The sequence below is a fragment of the Nicotiana sylvestris genome, chromosome 9 (assembly GCF_000393655.2).
Source record: "Nicotiana sylvestris chromosome 9, ASM39365v2, whole genome shotgun sequence".
Classification (NCBI taxonomy): Eukaryota; Viridiplantae; Streptophyta; class Magnoliopsida; order Solanales; family Solanaceae; genus Nicotiana; species Nicotiana sylvestris.
Genome location: NC_091065.1, coordinates 58423887 through 58441685, shown reverse-complemented (window position 1 = coordinate 58441685; position 17799 = coordinate 58423887). Strand labels below are relative to the sequence as shown.

At 37.9% G+C, this 17799-nt stretch overlaps 1 protein-coding gene across 1 annotated transcript; it reads right to left on the bottom strand.

Annotated features, from left to right (window-relative positions):
• Positions 1–16005: 16005 nt before the first annotated feature.
• LOC138877629 (uncharacterized) lies at positions 16006–16646 on the bottom strand. Its single transcript, XM_070157254.1, has 2 exons — positions 16407–16646; positions 16006–16317 (listed from the first exon to the last, which is right to left on the bottom strand). The coding sequence occupies exons 1-2, from the start codon at positions 16644–16646 to the stop codon at positions 16006–16008; spliced, it is 552 nt and encodes a 183-aa protein (XP_070013355.1).
• Positions 16647–17799: the final 1153 nt, after the last annotated feature.

Sequence of the window (17799 nt, the reverse complement as noted above, 5' to 3'; positions counted from 1 at the left end):
CTAACTGCTTTGGAGTACGGGCGACAGGAGTTCGGGAACCTCCCCAGGCCTGTGAAGTGGCTGGTGCAGCTATAATCAAAACTGCCAGAGCCAGGCTCGTGCAGACAGTCAAAATCTGGGCTAAGGCCTCCTGAAGGCCAGGAATCACGATGGGCGCTGCTGGTGCCTAAGCTAGCCCCACTGGCTCAATAACATCTGGTACCTGCTTTTTAGCTAGAGCAATTGGTGGCTCCACAAGTTCTACTCTAGCTGTAGTATAAGACACACCTCAGCCTCTACCGTGGCCCTCGCCTCTCACGGCCCTAACTAGTGGCTATCTACCTGATCCGATCGCACGTATCCTCGCCATCTTTGAGAGAGTAGAAGAGTCAAGTTCAAATTATAAAAATAATAAATTCACATGACATGAATACAAGAAAGTGAAGTTTCCTAAAAGTTTGGTAGCCTCTCAAAGATGAGTACATACGTTTCTGTATCAATCCGCAAGACTCTACTAAACTTGCTCATGATACCTATGAATATAGGGCTTTGATACCAACTTGTCATGACCCAAAATCCCAACCCGATTTGATGGATCCTAACACACTTTCTAGGAAAGCCGAACACAATAAAAAAAACTAAAATAATAAAATTTATAGAAATAACATAAGCTTGAAACCTTAATATAGCAAAATACCGCTAATATAAGATAATTCTCCTCGAAACTGATAAATACAAAGCCATGAGCTCTAATATAGAAATATAAGTCTAAAATGACCAACTACAATACTGTCTAAAATAAAGACAACACTACATAAGGAAAGTGATTCCAAGACTGTAATAAAAAATGCAGTTCTACCTCGTCTCTTAGCAAACGGCTCTGCTACCAACCTCGGCTACAGATGACTGGGTCCGACACCTGGATATGCATAATTAAGTGAGAGTATAGCTTGAGTACAATCAACTCGTTGTACTCAGCAAGTATCATAACTAACCTCGACGAGGTAAAAGAAGCAAGTATTATAAATGATACCTACTACTCCCTCTGTTCCAGTTTATGTGAACCTATTTTCTTTTTGGTCCGTTCCAAAAGAATGAACCTTTTTCTAAATTTGGAAACAATTTAGCTTAAATTCCCAATTATATCCTTAGTGAGAAGCTTTTATAACCACACAAATACTGTGGACCCCTTTTATAACCCAGTCAAACAGGTTCACATAAATTGAAACAGAGGGAGTATAACCTATACACTTTCATAAATTCAATAACTACAGAACAATGATGTGATCATGTATAAAGCACAGAAGGAACTATTTGTATGTGTGTATGCACAATTACTCAAGTACTCCGCTTAGAAAATGATACGGCACATAAGGATGATATGCAAATGAATCAGGTAAATAACCACAGAAATTGCACGTAAAGATGAAATGCAAAATCCGAAACAAACACTAGCAAAAATTTCCTTAAGATCTCGTATTCGAACCAAACCACTGATTAGTTTCCTCAAATCCGCGCATACACCATCAAGAGAGAAACATGAGAGGGTGACCCTAGGGAGATGGATCCATATCCACACGGTGCACGGACTCGTGCTGCACGGACAACTCACGTACTAATAGTATCAATACTTGGATTCATATGAACAGCTCACCTGCTACACGGACAACTCACGTGCCAATAATATCAACCGCATAGATAACTCACGTGCCAATAATCACAATCCGTCTGGTATGATCATAGGCTAACAGTCCAGATCATAATAACAGAAAGCAAATATACGAGAATATATGTAAATATACGAGAATACATGTAGGCATGTGCAATATGTGCTATCACAACTAGAACAGATAATTTCATCGTGAAATAACATTTTATCTAATCGGGAAGATAATTTCAACAAAATCTCAAATATGGTACAAATAGCTCACAAAGGGGTACAAATAGGAGAAACATCATAGTTTGAAGCTTAGTAGTTAATTCAAGGCATATAATAGCCTAAGCGCTACCTCGAGCATCACAATAGTACCCCATTGCATGCATATGGTCTCCACCCCACACATATGCGCCACCCATAGCACATATATCACAAATAATTCAGGCAACTAGTGCCTCAACCAAGTTTAGGTAAGATAATTACCTCAAGCAAGCCAAATCACTCCTCTAACAAGCCCTTCCCGTGCGTATCAAACGCTAAACGGCTGAATTCTAACCAAAATAACATAATACCATCAATAAAAGCCATAGGAAATATCATGATTAGATCTCCACTATAGGCCGTGATGGCGCCCAACGTTGTCGTTTGGCCAGCCAACGATGAACTGTTCACTTAATTATTCATTTTATTACTATTAAAAGCATGAATTTTATTAATTTAAGAAATGATTTCATTAAAAATCATAGATACATAGAATATTAGTAAGATACAAAATAAAAAGGCGACAATATTAAGCCAATCCATAAATACTTACTAGAGTATCCCAAAATCCGATGTCACAAGTGCATGAGCATCTACTGAAATATACGGTACTATTACACAACTGTCTGAAATAGAAAATAGGAAAAATACAAATAATGGATAAGACGGGGACTCCGTATGTTGAGGATCATAACATAAGGAGCAGCTCACCACAAAGTCTCCTCAGCAATTCTTCCTATGCGCCCAGATGATCACCAAATATGACTGCACAATCAATGCAGAATTATAACATGAGTACGTAAATTAACGCGTACCCAGTAAGTATCTAGCCTAACACTGGAGAAGTAATGACGAGATGTCGACATAGATACTTACTAGTAGTCTAATAAATCAATATAATAAATTATAAGCAAATAAGAAACACAACAATAATAATAAGGTAAAACTGTAACTAACATAATCCTCCAACCTGACGACAACATAAATTTCTCAAATCTCATGTACTATCTCAACAAATAAGAAGTATCAAAGGGTACCTCGAGCCGGTAAGGAATATCAAGCGCTATCTCAAACAAATAAGGCATATCATGTAACTGTCAGATCTCAATCAAAAGGGGAATCTTATAAATATTCGAACTCCTAGCGGTATTACGCATGAGTTATACCGAGGTCGTACGATCTGATCTGGAATAATGTGTACATTATCGAGGGTCAACTGACGCAAACTATAGATGCATCTAAAATATACTGCCGAGGTGTTCGTCCTGATCAATAGGAAGGGAAGGAAACTTACCGAATTGCGAGCCCCGTGTTTGCAACACATGAACAAGAACATAAAGTAAGCATAACTGTTACCAACAATCAAATATCCCGCCAAACACCTCAAGGTAATGAGGTTCGTCCAAACATCATCTTTAATCAAATTATATTTATAAGTTTTAGGTATTTAAATTAACAAGTTGAGTTCAAGTAATACAGATATCGCATGATAAAGTCCTAAGTCTACCTGAACATAAGCATGATTTTAGCTACGTACAGACTCTCATCACCTCGTGCGTACATGCCTCCCACAACAAGTAGCACATAATAAATTTAATACATATGGAGTAGTTTCCCCTTCACAAGGTTAGGCAGGAGACATACCTCACTCCGAAGTTCCATAACCGGCTTCAACACCTCCCTAACACCTCAAATCGATGCCCATCGATCCGAAACTAGTCAAACAATGTGCAAACCAATAAAAATATACTCTAATACTCATAATTTAATAATTTATAATATTTTCCAACTCTGCTAAAAAAGTCAACAATGTCAACCTCTGGGCCCAAGTGCCCGGATTCCAAATTGTTTTGAAGATAAACATTACCCATAGCACAACAAACTCAAATATATAGTTTATTCTTAATTCCATATCCAATTTTGTGGTAAAAATCCAAAAATACAAATTCTAGATTTTCTTCTAAAATCCCACAAATTCTACAAAATTGCATGTTTAAATCCATATATAGTCCTTGTATTAACTTACAATAACTGGGAATAACTTACCTCATGATAGATGACGAAAATGGCTCCTCCAAATCGCCCAAGCAAGAGAAAAATGAGTTGAACTAAGCAAAATCCTGATTTGCAACTTATATGCTGCCCGAAACATTACCTTTCACGAACATGACATGTGGCCCGATTTCGCGAAACATAACCCAGCTCCAATTTACTCTTCGCGAACACGAGATGAATCTCGCGAATGCGATGACTTACCCAGCCAGCCCTTCACGAACGCGACCGTTTGTCCACGAACGCGAAGGCCAAGCCTCCAGGCCCAATTCACCTACGTGAACGCGAACCTCTTGTCGTGAATGTGATGTACATTCGCCCCACACCTTCGCAAACACGGGAACTCCATCGCGAACACAATGAAAAAATAGTCCTCCAGCTCAAATCCTTCTCCGGGAATGCGAGCTCCCCTCTACGTCCGCGAAGAACAAAACCAGCCAGCAACAACAAAACATGAAGAAATAATGTGAAACCATCCCGAAACACACTCGAGACCTCCGGGGCCCCGTCCAATCACACCAACAAGTCCCAATACCTTATCCAAACTTATCCAAAGGCTCGAAACGCCACGAATAACATCAAAACTACGAATCGACGATTGAAATCCTTTTTTTAACTTTCAAACATGCAAACTTCACCGAATGTGTTCGAATTATACTTAAACATTCCGTAATGACACTAAATTTTATGTACAAGTCACGAATCACAATACGAACCTATTCCAAGGCTCAAAATCCCAAACGAACATCAATAACACCAAAGTCCTCTTTACATCAAACCTAAAAAAATTTAAAACCTTTTTTTTTATAAAGTTTCCCGGATTGAATGGGGGTGTTAAATTATCTAAAATAGAGTTCAAGAGGGGTGGGGCTTGACCTTAGCTCAATACTACAACACAAGTAAAAGGTTCTTAGCAGTAAAGAAGACTTATTATGCTCCTGCTCTAATCCAAAAAAGTTAACTTACAAAGAAATTTGCCCTGTCATATCTAAGTATTATGCATGTCAATTGGCTTTTGTCCAGATGATATGTGCCTTTGACACCCGTAGGAAGTTGCTGAAATGAGTAATAGAAGGAGCCAACATCACTGGTAGAACCAATTTTGGCTAATTGATCGGCTACTTAGTTTGCTTCCCTAAAACAATGGCAAGTTTTGACATTAGCATGATTTAATATTTGTAAGATTTCATCAATGATATTGTTCATTCTATAATTGTTCTCTCTCGTGCTAATGATCATCTGATTAACATTTAAGGAGTCTAGTTCCAGGATGAACTCTCTGTAGCCATTCCTGATGCACCAATCAGACCCAAACTTGGCAGCTTGTGTTTCTGCAATCGTATAACTATTGCATTGAATGGGGAAAGAGAATGCCATTATGAGATCTCCCTTATCATTCCCGAGTAAACCTCCAATACCTACTTTTCCAGTGCTATTGATAAAACTTATCCGTGTTCAACTTTATAGACCCATGTTTTGGAAGATTCCAACAGACAATTTTACACCAAGGAATATACTTCAATTTGATCATTTCTTCACAAAAAGAGATCCAGGGTCATGTAGGAAAAGCCTTAGCCAAGGCAATTTGAATCATCTAGCTAATTTCTTGAACTATTTTGAATAGATTAAAGTTTTTCTTATCACCATACTTGCAATCGCATCTTTGTTTCCAAATTTCCCAGCAGATAATAACCGGGAGGATTTGGACAGTAAGTTTATAAACATCATTAATGGTCTTCTGTTTCCACCATGAGTTTATCAAACTCCTAATAGTGCCTTGATAATATTTGATCCCCAATGGACCACCAAATAGCTTCCAAATAAAATTAGTCGCTTCACCTTTCACAAACACATGTAGCATAGATTTTGCATTTGAGTTTCTGCAACAATTACATCTTGAAACTACTTGATTTCCAAACCTAGTGGTAACTTCATCAAATGGTAACTTTTCCTGCCACAGTCTCCATGTAAGGAAAGAGAACTTGAAAGAAATTGAATTGTGCCAAACTTTGTGAAGGAAATGATTTTTATGTTTACAACTTCTAATGGCTGCCATGCAGATTTATTGTACTTTCCATTATCTATAAGATCCCAATAGACTTGGTATTAAAGGTCTTGTCTTCTAATGTCAATAGTTTTAATGTGCCTTACCTGGTGATCTAGAAGAGTTTTCTGGAGCTTTTCAAGATCCCATTTTCCACTAACCATGAAGTGCTTGACCAAAGTCTTGGTGCTTTTGGTAGTTTGAAGGACCGCTACTGCTAAAGGACCTTTTGCCCGTCCAATTATTCCACCAGAAACTACATGTTCTGGAGTTCACTTGCCAGACCATAAAACTTTCAGCCTTTTTTCTTACTTGTGTCAAACTCTTCCACAAATGGGAATTGCCTGAAACCCATACCTTAGAGGTAGGATGGACTCTAGTACAATACTTGTGCTTTACAAAGGTATCCCATAGTGATGGTATTGATCGGAATCTCCACCATCTTTTAGTAGCAAATGCCTCACTGAGTTCCTGCATACTCCTCACCCCTACCCCTCCTTCATCTGTAGGATAGTATAGATTTCTCCATGAACTCCAATGATATTTCTTTTGATCCTCGATGAAGCCCCAGAAGAAATTGAAGAAGTGTTTCTCCAGAAGTTTAAAAGTTCCCTTTGGCGGAAATAAAGCACTCAGAGTGTAGGTTGATAATGCTTGGAGGACATGTTTTATCAGAACCATCCTTCCTCCATGAGACAACATTCTACTCTACCAGCCGTTTAGCTTCTTAATAACTTTTTGAGCCATGTTGTCGAAGTATTCTATTTTCTCTCCCTACATAAATTAGGCATCCCAGGTATGTAAACGGGAAGTCTTTATCCATGAAGCTTGTGCAGTCTTTGATTCTGTTAATTCTTGTAGCTCCTGTCTTTGGTGCAGTTAGAAAGAAACTTTTTTTCTTTATTGACTAGTTGTCCTAAACTTTGTTCATACTTCTTAATTTGATGCATTATTAGCTTAATGGATCTGCGAATCCCACTGCTAAAAATTACAATATCATCTGCATAAGCCAAATGATTAATTAGTAGACCATTAAGTGACTCAATGTTCTAATAAAGTTATTATAACTGTGAAGCATATTTAGAGATCTTGATAGTACTTCAACAGCTATAATAAATAAGGATAGGGATAAAGGGTCTTCCTGTTTCAAACCCTGTGAGGATGTGAGGAAGCCAGTTCTTGTTACATTAACAATGATAGAATACCAACTATTAGAAATGAGCCTCAGAATCATATCAACTCAATGTTCTGAGAAGCCAAAATTTTCTAATACAGAGGTTACAAAATGCCAGGACATTCTATCATATGCCTTGGCCATGTTCAATTTGATCACAACATTACCACCCTTATTTGGATGAGAAATAAAGTGAATAATCTCCTGGGCCAGTTGCACGTTCTCAATAACCAACCTATCTTTGACAAAACCACTTTGGCTCTTAGAGATCAAGCTAGGGAGGAGAGGATTAAGTCTCAAAGCCAGGATTTTATAGATAATTTTGTTGGTAAAGTTTGTGAGACTGATGGGTCTTAATTCTGAGAAACTAGAGGGAGTATCAACTTTTGGAATTAGAACCAAACATGAGTGGGAAAAGAACTATGTGAGAGGTTTTTCCTGGAAAAATTTCATAAGAAAAGTACTGATATCATATTTTATAATATTCCAACATGATTGAAAAAAGGTTCTATTATAGCCATCTGGACCTGCAGAGCTCTCTGTACTCAAGCTAAAAACTGCACTTTTAATCTCATCTTCCATTGGAAGAGCATAAGATTGATATTGTCTTCCCGAGACACATATCCAGGGATATAATCTAGAATAGAACTATTAAGAACGGGTTTGGGAAGATCGAAGAGAGATTCAAAATATTTGATAGCAGCTTTTTTAATCTTATCCTCCTTCTGGATCCATTTCCCGTATGATTCTTTATTCTGTGGAGATGAAGCCTTCTTCTTTTAGCTCTCAAAATACTATGAAAATAACCGGTGTTTGTGTCCGTCTTCAAACCATTTCACTTGAGTCTTCTGCTTTAGAAGGTCCTCCTGTAAACCCAACCACTTGACATATTCGGCATGAATTTTGTTAGTCTCACCCCTTCCATTATTTGTATTATTATCAATGTCTAATTCCTCAAATACCTGGATATTCTCTTCCCATACCATGATCTACTGGTGTATGTCCCCTATGTCCTGCTTGGACCATTGGCTTAGTCTCCTGCTAAGTGCTTTCAATTTGGACTGGAGTCTCCACATAGAGTTTCCATGAATAGGAGAATCCCAAAACCTCCTTAACAATATCAAAGAATCGTGGAATTTTTACCCAATAATTCAGAAACTTGAAGTAATTAATGTTGTTGTGGTCACTATAATAGCTCTTCATAAGGAGAGGTCGATGGTCTGAGCCAGTTCTGACCAAGTGCCTTACAATATTGTTCTGGAACTTCTGAGCCCAAAGATCATTAATACAAAATTCTATCAAGCCTTTTCCATATTCACTTTCTAGGCATTCTGTTATTACACCAAGTGTATTTCAAGCCAGTGAATACTAAGTTTGTGACACCACAATTGTTAAAGCAATTAACAAACTCCAGGCATCTGTATATTTTATGAGGTTTGCCTCCTAGTTTTTCCCTAGGATCAACTATGACATTGAAATCACCACCTATACACCAAGGGCTATTAATAGACATGCTAATATTCTCCAGACTATTCCAGAGATCTCTTCTTTATGCAGCTGTACCTTTGGCATATACTGCAGTAATAAAGATATTAGACTTGTTAGAACCCTCATTAAAATTGAAGGTAATATGTTGGTCCTCATTAACAATGATAGTAGAGTTTAGATGGCTTTTTCCAGAAACACCATATTTGATCATTAGTATTAGATATGCATGCTTGAAATCCCAAGAACTTCCTGGTACCATCTATTTTCTCCTTTGAAATAAAGGGTTCAAAGATAGCTACAAACTGGGCGTTGTTTACGTCGATTAAATGTTTGAGACTGTGAATGGCTTTCTTGGACCTAACTCCTCTGATGTTCCAGTAGATTGCTTTAATCATGAATAACTTGAGGTGAATTTCCACTTTTTATTTCCTTCTCGGAGAAGGTCTTGCTTTGTTTCTGTTCCTCGTTCCATTTTTTCTTGTTTCACTTCTTCCTCTCCTTTGTGTAGAGTCACCTTCCTTAGTAAGTTCTTCTTCAAGGGTAGGATGCGACTCTATATGCAATCTATCTTCCAATCCTTTAATTTTGTGTACATTTGACTGCACACTATATTCTTCTATTTTATTGTTAGCTTTTAAAATTTCACTCTGCACCTCATTGGCATTTAGGTCAAGTACCAGTTGTATTCCTGGTTGCTCCTTTATGTATGTAGGCAAGCTTGAGGAATCGGAGCTAAATGCTAGTAGATCGTTTCCCTCTATTTGAACTTTTTCTGAGCGTTACTGTGTTAAAAAAATCAAAACACAAAACTGTTAGAATAATAAAGAAATCTAGAAAAAACAATAAAGAATCAAAATTATTCCGAGTCCACAATTTTCTTGTGTGTCCTTAAGGAATTTTAACCCTCTCAACGTTGCCAAGGTAATGGATTAAATCCTCCCAGGATAAAGCGGAATAAACCTTCATGCAACAGTGGCAATACAAACTGCAGGATACCAACGAACTAAAAGAAAGGAGCAAAATCACATTTACGAATTTGAGAGAGAGAGAGACTGTGAATTAGGATGCAGTTTATTCAGAAAGAAAGAAGTTCTGGAGTTTTTTTGTGTCTAAAAGATGCAGCCTTGCCTCAGAATTTATAGCCAAAATATCAGAAGAGGTGTCTGGAAAGGTGCCTTTTCAGAAAATACGCGGCCTACCGCAGTTCTACTGCGATCGCGGCAGAACTGCGGCCAGAGAGGCTCTCTGAATCTGACTGTCGTGATTCTACCGCGGTCGCGGCAGAACTGCGGCCAGCGAGGCCCTCTGAACTTTCAGTAGGGTTCTGGCGTAGTTTCAGCAGTGATTTGACATTTAATTAATTATTAAATAATTAAATAAATTTTGTCCAAAAAATAATCGTATCGATCATTTTCCAAATCCAAATCCGAATCCGAATTCGAATCAGAAGCCGAAGCCGAGCCGAGCGAGCGACGACGACAGCGCGAGAGTTCATTCTCTTTAACTCCTTTTAAGAGCTTTAAGAAGTGAATCTACATATAAGCACATAAATGTGATTGTCCCTCACCAATGAGGGACAAAGTGCAAGACAAAAGTTCACTTCTTCAAATTTTCATTTTCCCTCCATTTTATTTCCCTCCATTTCCAATTCACACTTCTTCTACTTTAAAGCCCAATGTCTTAAAGTCCAACAATCCCCCACATGAATGGGAATGGCTATATCAAGAAAGATCATAGATGAAAGCCATGTGATTTTGCAAGTAAGGATTAATTGCATCTGGATAAGTAGGTTTCCCTTTGACCGTAGTGAACATATGTCGGATATACTCGGTCAATCGGTAGATTTGATATCTTTGAACCGTCGAACTTTAGTGTATACCTAGACAGTCATATGTCACACAACCAACCCTTAACTGTCTTTTGGTTCTTATTGTTGTGTTCGTTTTAGCCATGAACACCGCCTAGTCTCATAAGTGCGTAGAGAATTGGCCTTACAGAATTCTCCTTGAAGGGGCTTACACTTCACACTTACGTAGGTGATTCCTAAATGTGTAATCCTTTAGATTGACACTATTTGATAGATACCTCATCAAACTTTGGTAATCATTAAAGAACGTGTAAAGTTCTATCCTTGTTACTGAACATTGTCTTCATCACGAGAATTGACTAAAGATTTTATTTTGACAATGTTGAACCGGTCAATCACAACTTTGTTTGAGCTCCTTGAACTTAGATCTCGGAACATCCAACATTCTAGGTAGAGTTACCTTCATATTGACTTGTCCTCGGCCATAGTCCCATTCCCTTAGATGATTTCTCAACTCCATCTCTAGTTAAGCCTTTTGTAAGTGGATCCGCAACATTATCCTTTGATCTTACATAATCAATAATGATAATTCCACTAGAAAGTAGTTGTCTAACAGTATTATGTCTTCGTCGTATATGACGAGACTTTTCGTTATACATAACGCTCCCTGCCCGTTCTATTGCAGCCTCACTATCGCAATGTATGCAAATAGGAGCCAAAGGTTTTGGCCAGAACGGAATGCCTTCTAAAAAATTCTGAAGCCATTCAGCTTCTTCACCGGCTTTATCCAATACTATAAACTCTAATTCCATTGTAGAGCGAGCGATACATGTCTGTTTGGAAGACTTCCAAGATACTGCTCCTCCACCAACAGTAAACACATATCCACTTGTGGACTTTGTTTCTGATGAGCCGGTTATCCAATTAGCATCACTATATCCTTCAATAACCGCAGGATATTTATTGTAGTGCAAAGCGTAGTCTTGGGTATACTCCAAATATCCCAGAACTCGTTTCATAGCCACCCAGTGATGCTTGTTGGGATTACTTGTGAATCGACTAAGTTTACTTATTGCACAAGCTATATCGGGTCGTGTACAGTTCATGATGTACATTAGACTTCCCAACACACGAGCATACTCCAATTGAGACGTACTTTCGCCTTTATTCTTCATAAGATGATGGTTTAAGTCAATTGGAGTCCTTGCACTTCTAAATTCCAAGTGTTTGAATTTTTCAAGTACCATTTTCACGTAATGTGATTGAGACAAAGCTAGACCTTGAGGAGTCCTCTGGATTTTAATTCCTAGAATTACATCGGCAACTCCTAAGTCTTTCATATCAAACTTACTAGCAAGCATACGCTTAGTAGCTTGAATGTCGGCAATGTCTTTGCTCATTATTAGCATATCATCAACATATAAATAAACAATGACTACAAGATTTTGAACGTTCTTAATGTAAACACATTTATCACATTCATTAATCTTAAAACTATTTGATAACATTGTTTGGTCAAATTTCGCATGCCATTGTTTGAGTGCTTGTTTTAGTCCATAAAGAGACTTAACAAGTCTACACACCTTCTTTTATTTTCCCGGAACCACAAACCCTTCAGGTTGGTTCATATAAATTTCTTCCTCAAGATCACCATTTAAGAAGGCTGTTTTTACATCCATTTAATGGATTTGAAGACCATACAAGGCGGCTAACGCTATTAGCATCCGAATAGATGTAATTCTTGTTACCGGCAAGTATGTGTCAAAATAGTCAAGACCTTCTCGTTGTCTAAATCCTTTGACAACAAGTCTTGCCTTGTATTTGTCAATAGTACCATCGTTTTTCATTTTCTTCTTGAAAATCCATTTAGAACCCAACGTTTTGTTACCCGGAGAAAGATCAACCAATTCCCAAGTATGGTTGCTCAATATGGATTCTATTTCACTATTGACAACTTCTTTCCAATATTGTGCCTCTGAGGAAGACATTGCTTCCTTGAAGGTACGAGGCTCATTTTCTAACAGAAAAGTCAGAAAATCTGGACCGAATGAAGTAGATATCCTTTGACGTTTACTTCTTCTTGGATTTTCTTCATTAGGCATACCATCTGTTATTTCCTCCCGAGGTCGTTTTGACTTTTGGCAGGTCACTTCACTTTCCTTTTTATACGGATAAATAGTTTCAAAGAATTCAGCATTATCTGATTCTATTATCGTATTAATGTGAATCTCAGGATTTTCTGATTTATGAACCAGAAAACGATATGCCTTGCTATTGGTTACATATCCAATAAACACACAATCAACCGTTTTTGGACCTATCTTAACCCTTTTAGGTTTAGGAACTTGTACCTTAGCTAAACACCCCCACACTTTGAAGTATTTCAAGCTAGGCTTCCTTCCTTTCCACTTTTCATAAGGAATGGACTGTGTTTTACTATGAGGTACACGATTGATTATCCGGTTAGCTGTAAGTATAGCTTCCCCCCACAAGTTCGGTGGTAAGCCAGAACTTATTAGCAATGCATTCATCATCTCCTTCAATGTTCGATTCTTCCTCTCCGCAATTCCATTAGATTGTGGAGAGTAAGGGGCAGTTGTTTGGTGAATAATGCCATTTTCCAAACAAATTTCTTCAAAAGGAGATTCATATTCGCCACCCCTATCACTTCTTATCATTTTGATCTTTTTGTTTAGTTGCGTTTCAACTTCACTCTTGTATTGCTTGAAAGCATCAATTGCCTCATCTTTACTATTAAGTAAATAAACATAGCAGTATCTCGTGCTATCGTCAATAAAAGTAATAAAATACTTTTTCCCACCGCGAGATGGTGTTGACTTCATGTCGCAAATATCTGTGTGAATTAAGTCTAAAGGACTTGAATTCCTTTCAACGGACTTATAAGGATGCTTAGCATACTTTGATTCCACACATATTTGACATTTGGAATTAATGCAATCAAATTTTGGCAATACTTCTAGATTTATCATCTTCCGCAATGTTTTGAAGTTTACGTGACCTAAACGCGAATGCCATAAAGTGTTTGACTCAAGTAAGTAAGAAGAAACATTCACTTTATTGATAGGAACTGCTATTACATTTAGCTTAAAAAGGCCCTCATTTAGGTAACCTTTTCCTACATATACATCGTTCTTACTAAGTACAACACTATTAGAAACAAAAATACATTTGAATCCATTCTTGACAAGAAGTGAGGTAGACACAAGATTCTTGCGAATTTCTGGAACATGGAGGACTTGGTTTAGAGTCACTATTTTTCCCGACGTCATCTTCAACGCAATCTTTCCAACTCCTTCAATTTTGGCCGTAGATGAATTTCCCATGAAGATTGTCTCGTCGGGACCTGCGGGGGCATAAGAAGAAAATAACTCCTTGTTAGCACACACATGGCGGGTGGCTCCAGAATCTATCCACCATTCTTTCAGATTTCCTACCAAGTTGCATTCAGACAACATGACACACAAGCCTTCCATTTCATCTTCAACCATGTTGGCTTGATTCTTTTTCTTCTTATCAGTCTTTGGCGCACGACAATCCACTGCCTTATGCCCAGTTTTTCCATAATTGTGGCAATTACCCTTGAACTTCTTCTTGCTTGGGTAATTCTTTGGTCCAGAAGCCTTCTTCCTTTTCTTATTTTGTAGTGCCTCCTCAACAATGTTTGCCCCCATTATTGTCGAGTTTCCACGTGACTTCTTTTCATCATTTTTGTTGTCTTCTTCTATCCTCAAACGAACAATCAAGTCTTCTAGTGTCATCTCCTTTCGCTTGTGTTTAAGATAGTTCTTAACATCCTTCCACAACGGAGGTAACTTTTCAATGAAAGCAGCGACTTGAAAGGCCTCATTTATGACCATACCTTCAATAACAAATTCATAATTAATAATAAGATAAATCTTATTAATAAAATTATTGATTCGGGTCATACCTTCAGCAAGGAGGTCATGCACAATGACTTGTAATTCTTGGACTTGAGTTATGACTGACCTAGTGTCAATCATCTTGAAATCCAAAAACCTTGCAGCCACGAACTTCTTAAGTCCGGCATCCTCAGTCTTGTACTTCTTCTCAAGCGCATTCCATAACGCTTTTGAAGTTTCCATGACACTATAGACATTGTACAAGCCATCTTCCAAACAACTCAATATGTAGTTTTTGCACAAGAAATCAGAATGTTTCCATGCTTCAGTTACAACAAGTCGTTCATCATCCGGAGTATTTTCAACCATGACCGGAGGATCCTCCTTGATGAAACATTGCAAACTCAACGTAGCATGAGTAGGAGTAGAACGGCTTGACGAGGTAGCAACAATCGTAACAGTAGCAACCGTTCCCGCAACACTTCCATTAGTTTGGTTTTCATTCGTCATATTTCTATAAAGTTGAAAACAATACAGAACTTGTTAAATCAGTGAAGTTTTGATATCTTCAAACTGAATACCAAACCAACCAAACAATACGTAACAATGGTAAAGTTTTTATATACTTCAAACCCGTACGTTTATTATTCCGGCAAAGTTTTTATGTACTTTAACCGGACAGAAACAATTATAGGAGTAGAAAGCAACAAGGCTTTAGTCTCCAACAAAGTATATAGAAAACAGTTTAATAATCAACACAGAAACGTTAGTAATTTAAAATTCCTTAAGTTTGTGAGCGTTACTGTGTTAAAAAAATCAGAAAACAAAACTGTTAAAATAATAAAGAAATCTAGAAAAAACAATAAAGAATCAAAATTATTCCGAGTCCACAATTTTCTTGTGTGTCCTTAAGGAATTTTAACCCCCTCAACGTTGCCAAGGTAATGGATTAAATCCTCCCAGGATAAAGCGGAATAAACCTTCCTGCAATAGTGGCAATACAAACTGCAGGATACCAACGAACTCAAAGAACGGAGCAAAATCACACTTACGAATTTGAGAGAGAGAGACTGCGAATTAGGATGCAGTTTATTCAGAAAGAAAGAAGTTCTGGAGTGTTTTTCGTTTCTAAAAGATGCAGCCTTGCCTCAGAATTTATAGGCAAATATCAGAAGAGGTGTCTGGAAAGGTGCCTTTTCAGAAAATACGCGGCCTGCCGCGGTTTTACTGCGATCGCGGCAGAACCGCGGCCAGAGAGGCTCTCTGAATTTGACCGCCACGATTCTTCTGCGGTCATGGCAGAACCACAGCCAGCGAGGCCCTCTGAACTTTCAGTAGGGTTCTGGCGTAGTTTCAGCAGTGATTTGGCATTTAATTAATTATTAAATAATTAAATAAATTTTGTCCAAAAAATAATCTTATTGATCATTTGACAAATCCAAATCCAAATCCGAAGCCTAAGCCGAAGCCGTAGCCAAGCAAGCGACGACGACGGTGCGAGGGTTCATTCTCTTCAACTCCTTTTAAGAGCTTTAAGAAGTGAATCTATATATAAGCACACAAATGTGATTGTCCCTCACCAATGAGGGACAAAGTGCAAGACAAAAGTTCACTTCTTCAAATTTTCTTTTTCCCTCCATTTTATTTCCCTCCATTTCCAATTCACACTTCTTCTACTTTAAAGCCCAATGTCTTAAAGTCCAACACTTTTTGGTTTTGATTTCCCTGATCCTTTTGACTAACTTCATCATTTGTATCAGAAACATGTGCGACTTCTTCTGGTTGACTGAATTGTTCCTCTATGTTCTCCTCCACTACCTCTTTGCTTCCAGCATTACTCGATGTTCCTTCCAGATTTTTGTTTAACTGGAAGTTCTCTATTTCCTGACTGTCCCCTTTACTTTCTTTATTTATACCCTTCTGTTGTGTTTGAGGTCTTGTAATGGTCCTGTTAGTTATTCTCCTACTACTTTCCTGTGATAGAACTGGTTTAAATACCACTTTACTCTTCTTTTTTTGGCATTTTCTTAACCTTCTTTTTTTTTTCCTTTCAGCCTGGTTACCATAGTAGGCACCTCATCCTTGTTTGCTATTTCCACTTGTGTAGTCTTAGATTCATTGTTTTGTTCCTTACTGTTTGTAACATCCTTTTTCTTCTCTTCATTTTGGTTCTCAAATTCCTCTTTTTCACCTATGATTTGTTTTCCTCCCTTACTTCCATCACTCTGTCTTGCATTAGTTCCCCTAGTTTCTAGTATATTTTTCTCGTTCGTAGTTTCATCCTCTTCTTCTCTTTTCACCATTTTCTACATTGCACTATAGAGCTCCCTAGGAGTTTCCAATGTCTACAATACTTAGGCACACTCTCATACTCTAATCTCTAAGTAAAGCCTTTCAATGGATTTGATTCATCTTCTTAACCCACCCAAACTGAATTAAGCTTTGGTTTGGTGAGATCTACCTCAGCCATACTTGGTCTAGTCTTGTTATCAGTGGCCAGGTCCATTGAGAGAGGTTCTCCAATAGGGGACACAATATTCTTAATGTAATGCCATGTATGGCAATGAAATGGTTACTCAGAAAGAAGCACCCACACAGGAGCTATGGGTGAGTCCTTGTCTGACTTGAAATCCAGTATCCATTTCTCGAGCCACATAAGTTGGCCTTCGATTTCAATAGATCTTCTATACCACAAACTCTTGCAGTCATCTTCATTTGAGAATTCAAGAAAGACTGTATGATAATCATACACCTCAATCTTGGCATTGCCTTTGACTGTGATTTTCTCCGCAAACTTAGATCGTATTTTTTCTATCTGAGGTCGAGTTCTTACAAATGTACCTACAATTGTGAGCCTACATTCCTTAGCCATGACTCCATAGTGGTTAGAAGCTTAAAATATGACTGCTAGCATCCCATTATGTGTGTGTAGGCATGCAAATTTTATTGAATATAAATTAAATAAAATAATTTGGACCATTTTAAATATATTAGTCCAAATAAATATTATGGGCTAATATAATTGAATTAATTATTTAAGTCCAATAAATATTGACTGGGCTAGCCTATTTAATTGGGCTACAAATGATGAGCCCATCTCATTAGGCCCAAGAAGTCATCTTCCTAGAGGCCCAATGCCACGCATCAAATGACGTGGCATGCGTAGTCAAACAGAAGAGCCAATAGGATCATGTCACGTGTCAAAATGACAAGGCATGCCAAGTCACACTAAAAGGCCAATGAAATCGCGCCACGTGTGCAGGTGACATGTTCTGGCCAATCAAATGCAGCCATGTCACACTTCAATTTGATTGGTCGAAAAAAGTTTGTCCTTGTCACAACTCCTCCTTTCCACAACTATAAATATGGGTCTTTATAACTCAGAAAAGGGACCAGAAGTTATAACAAGAAGCAAGAAAGAGCTCGTGGATCAAACGCTGCAAATTCCTCCACAAG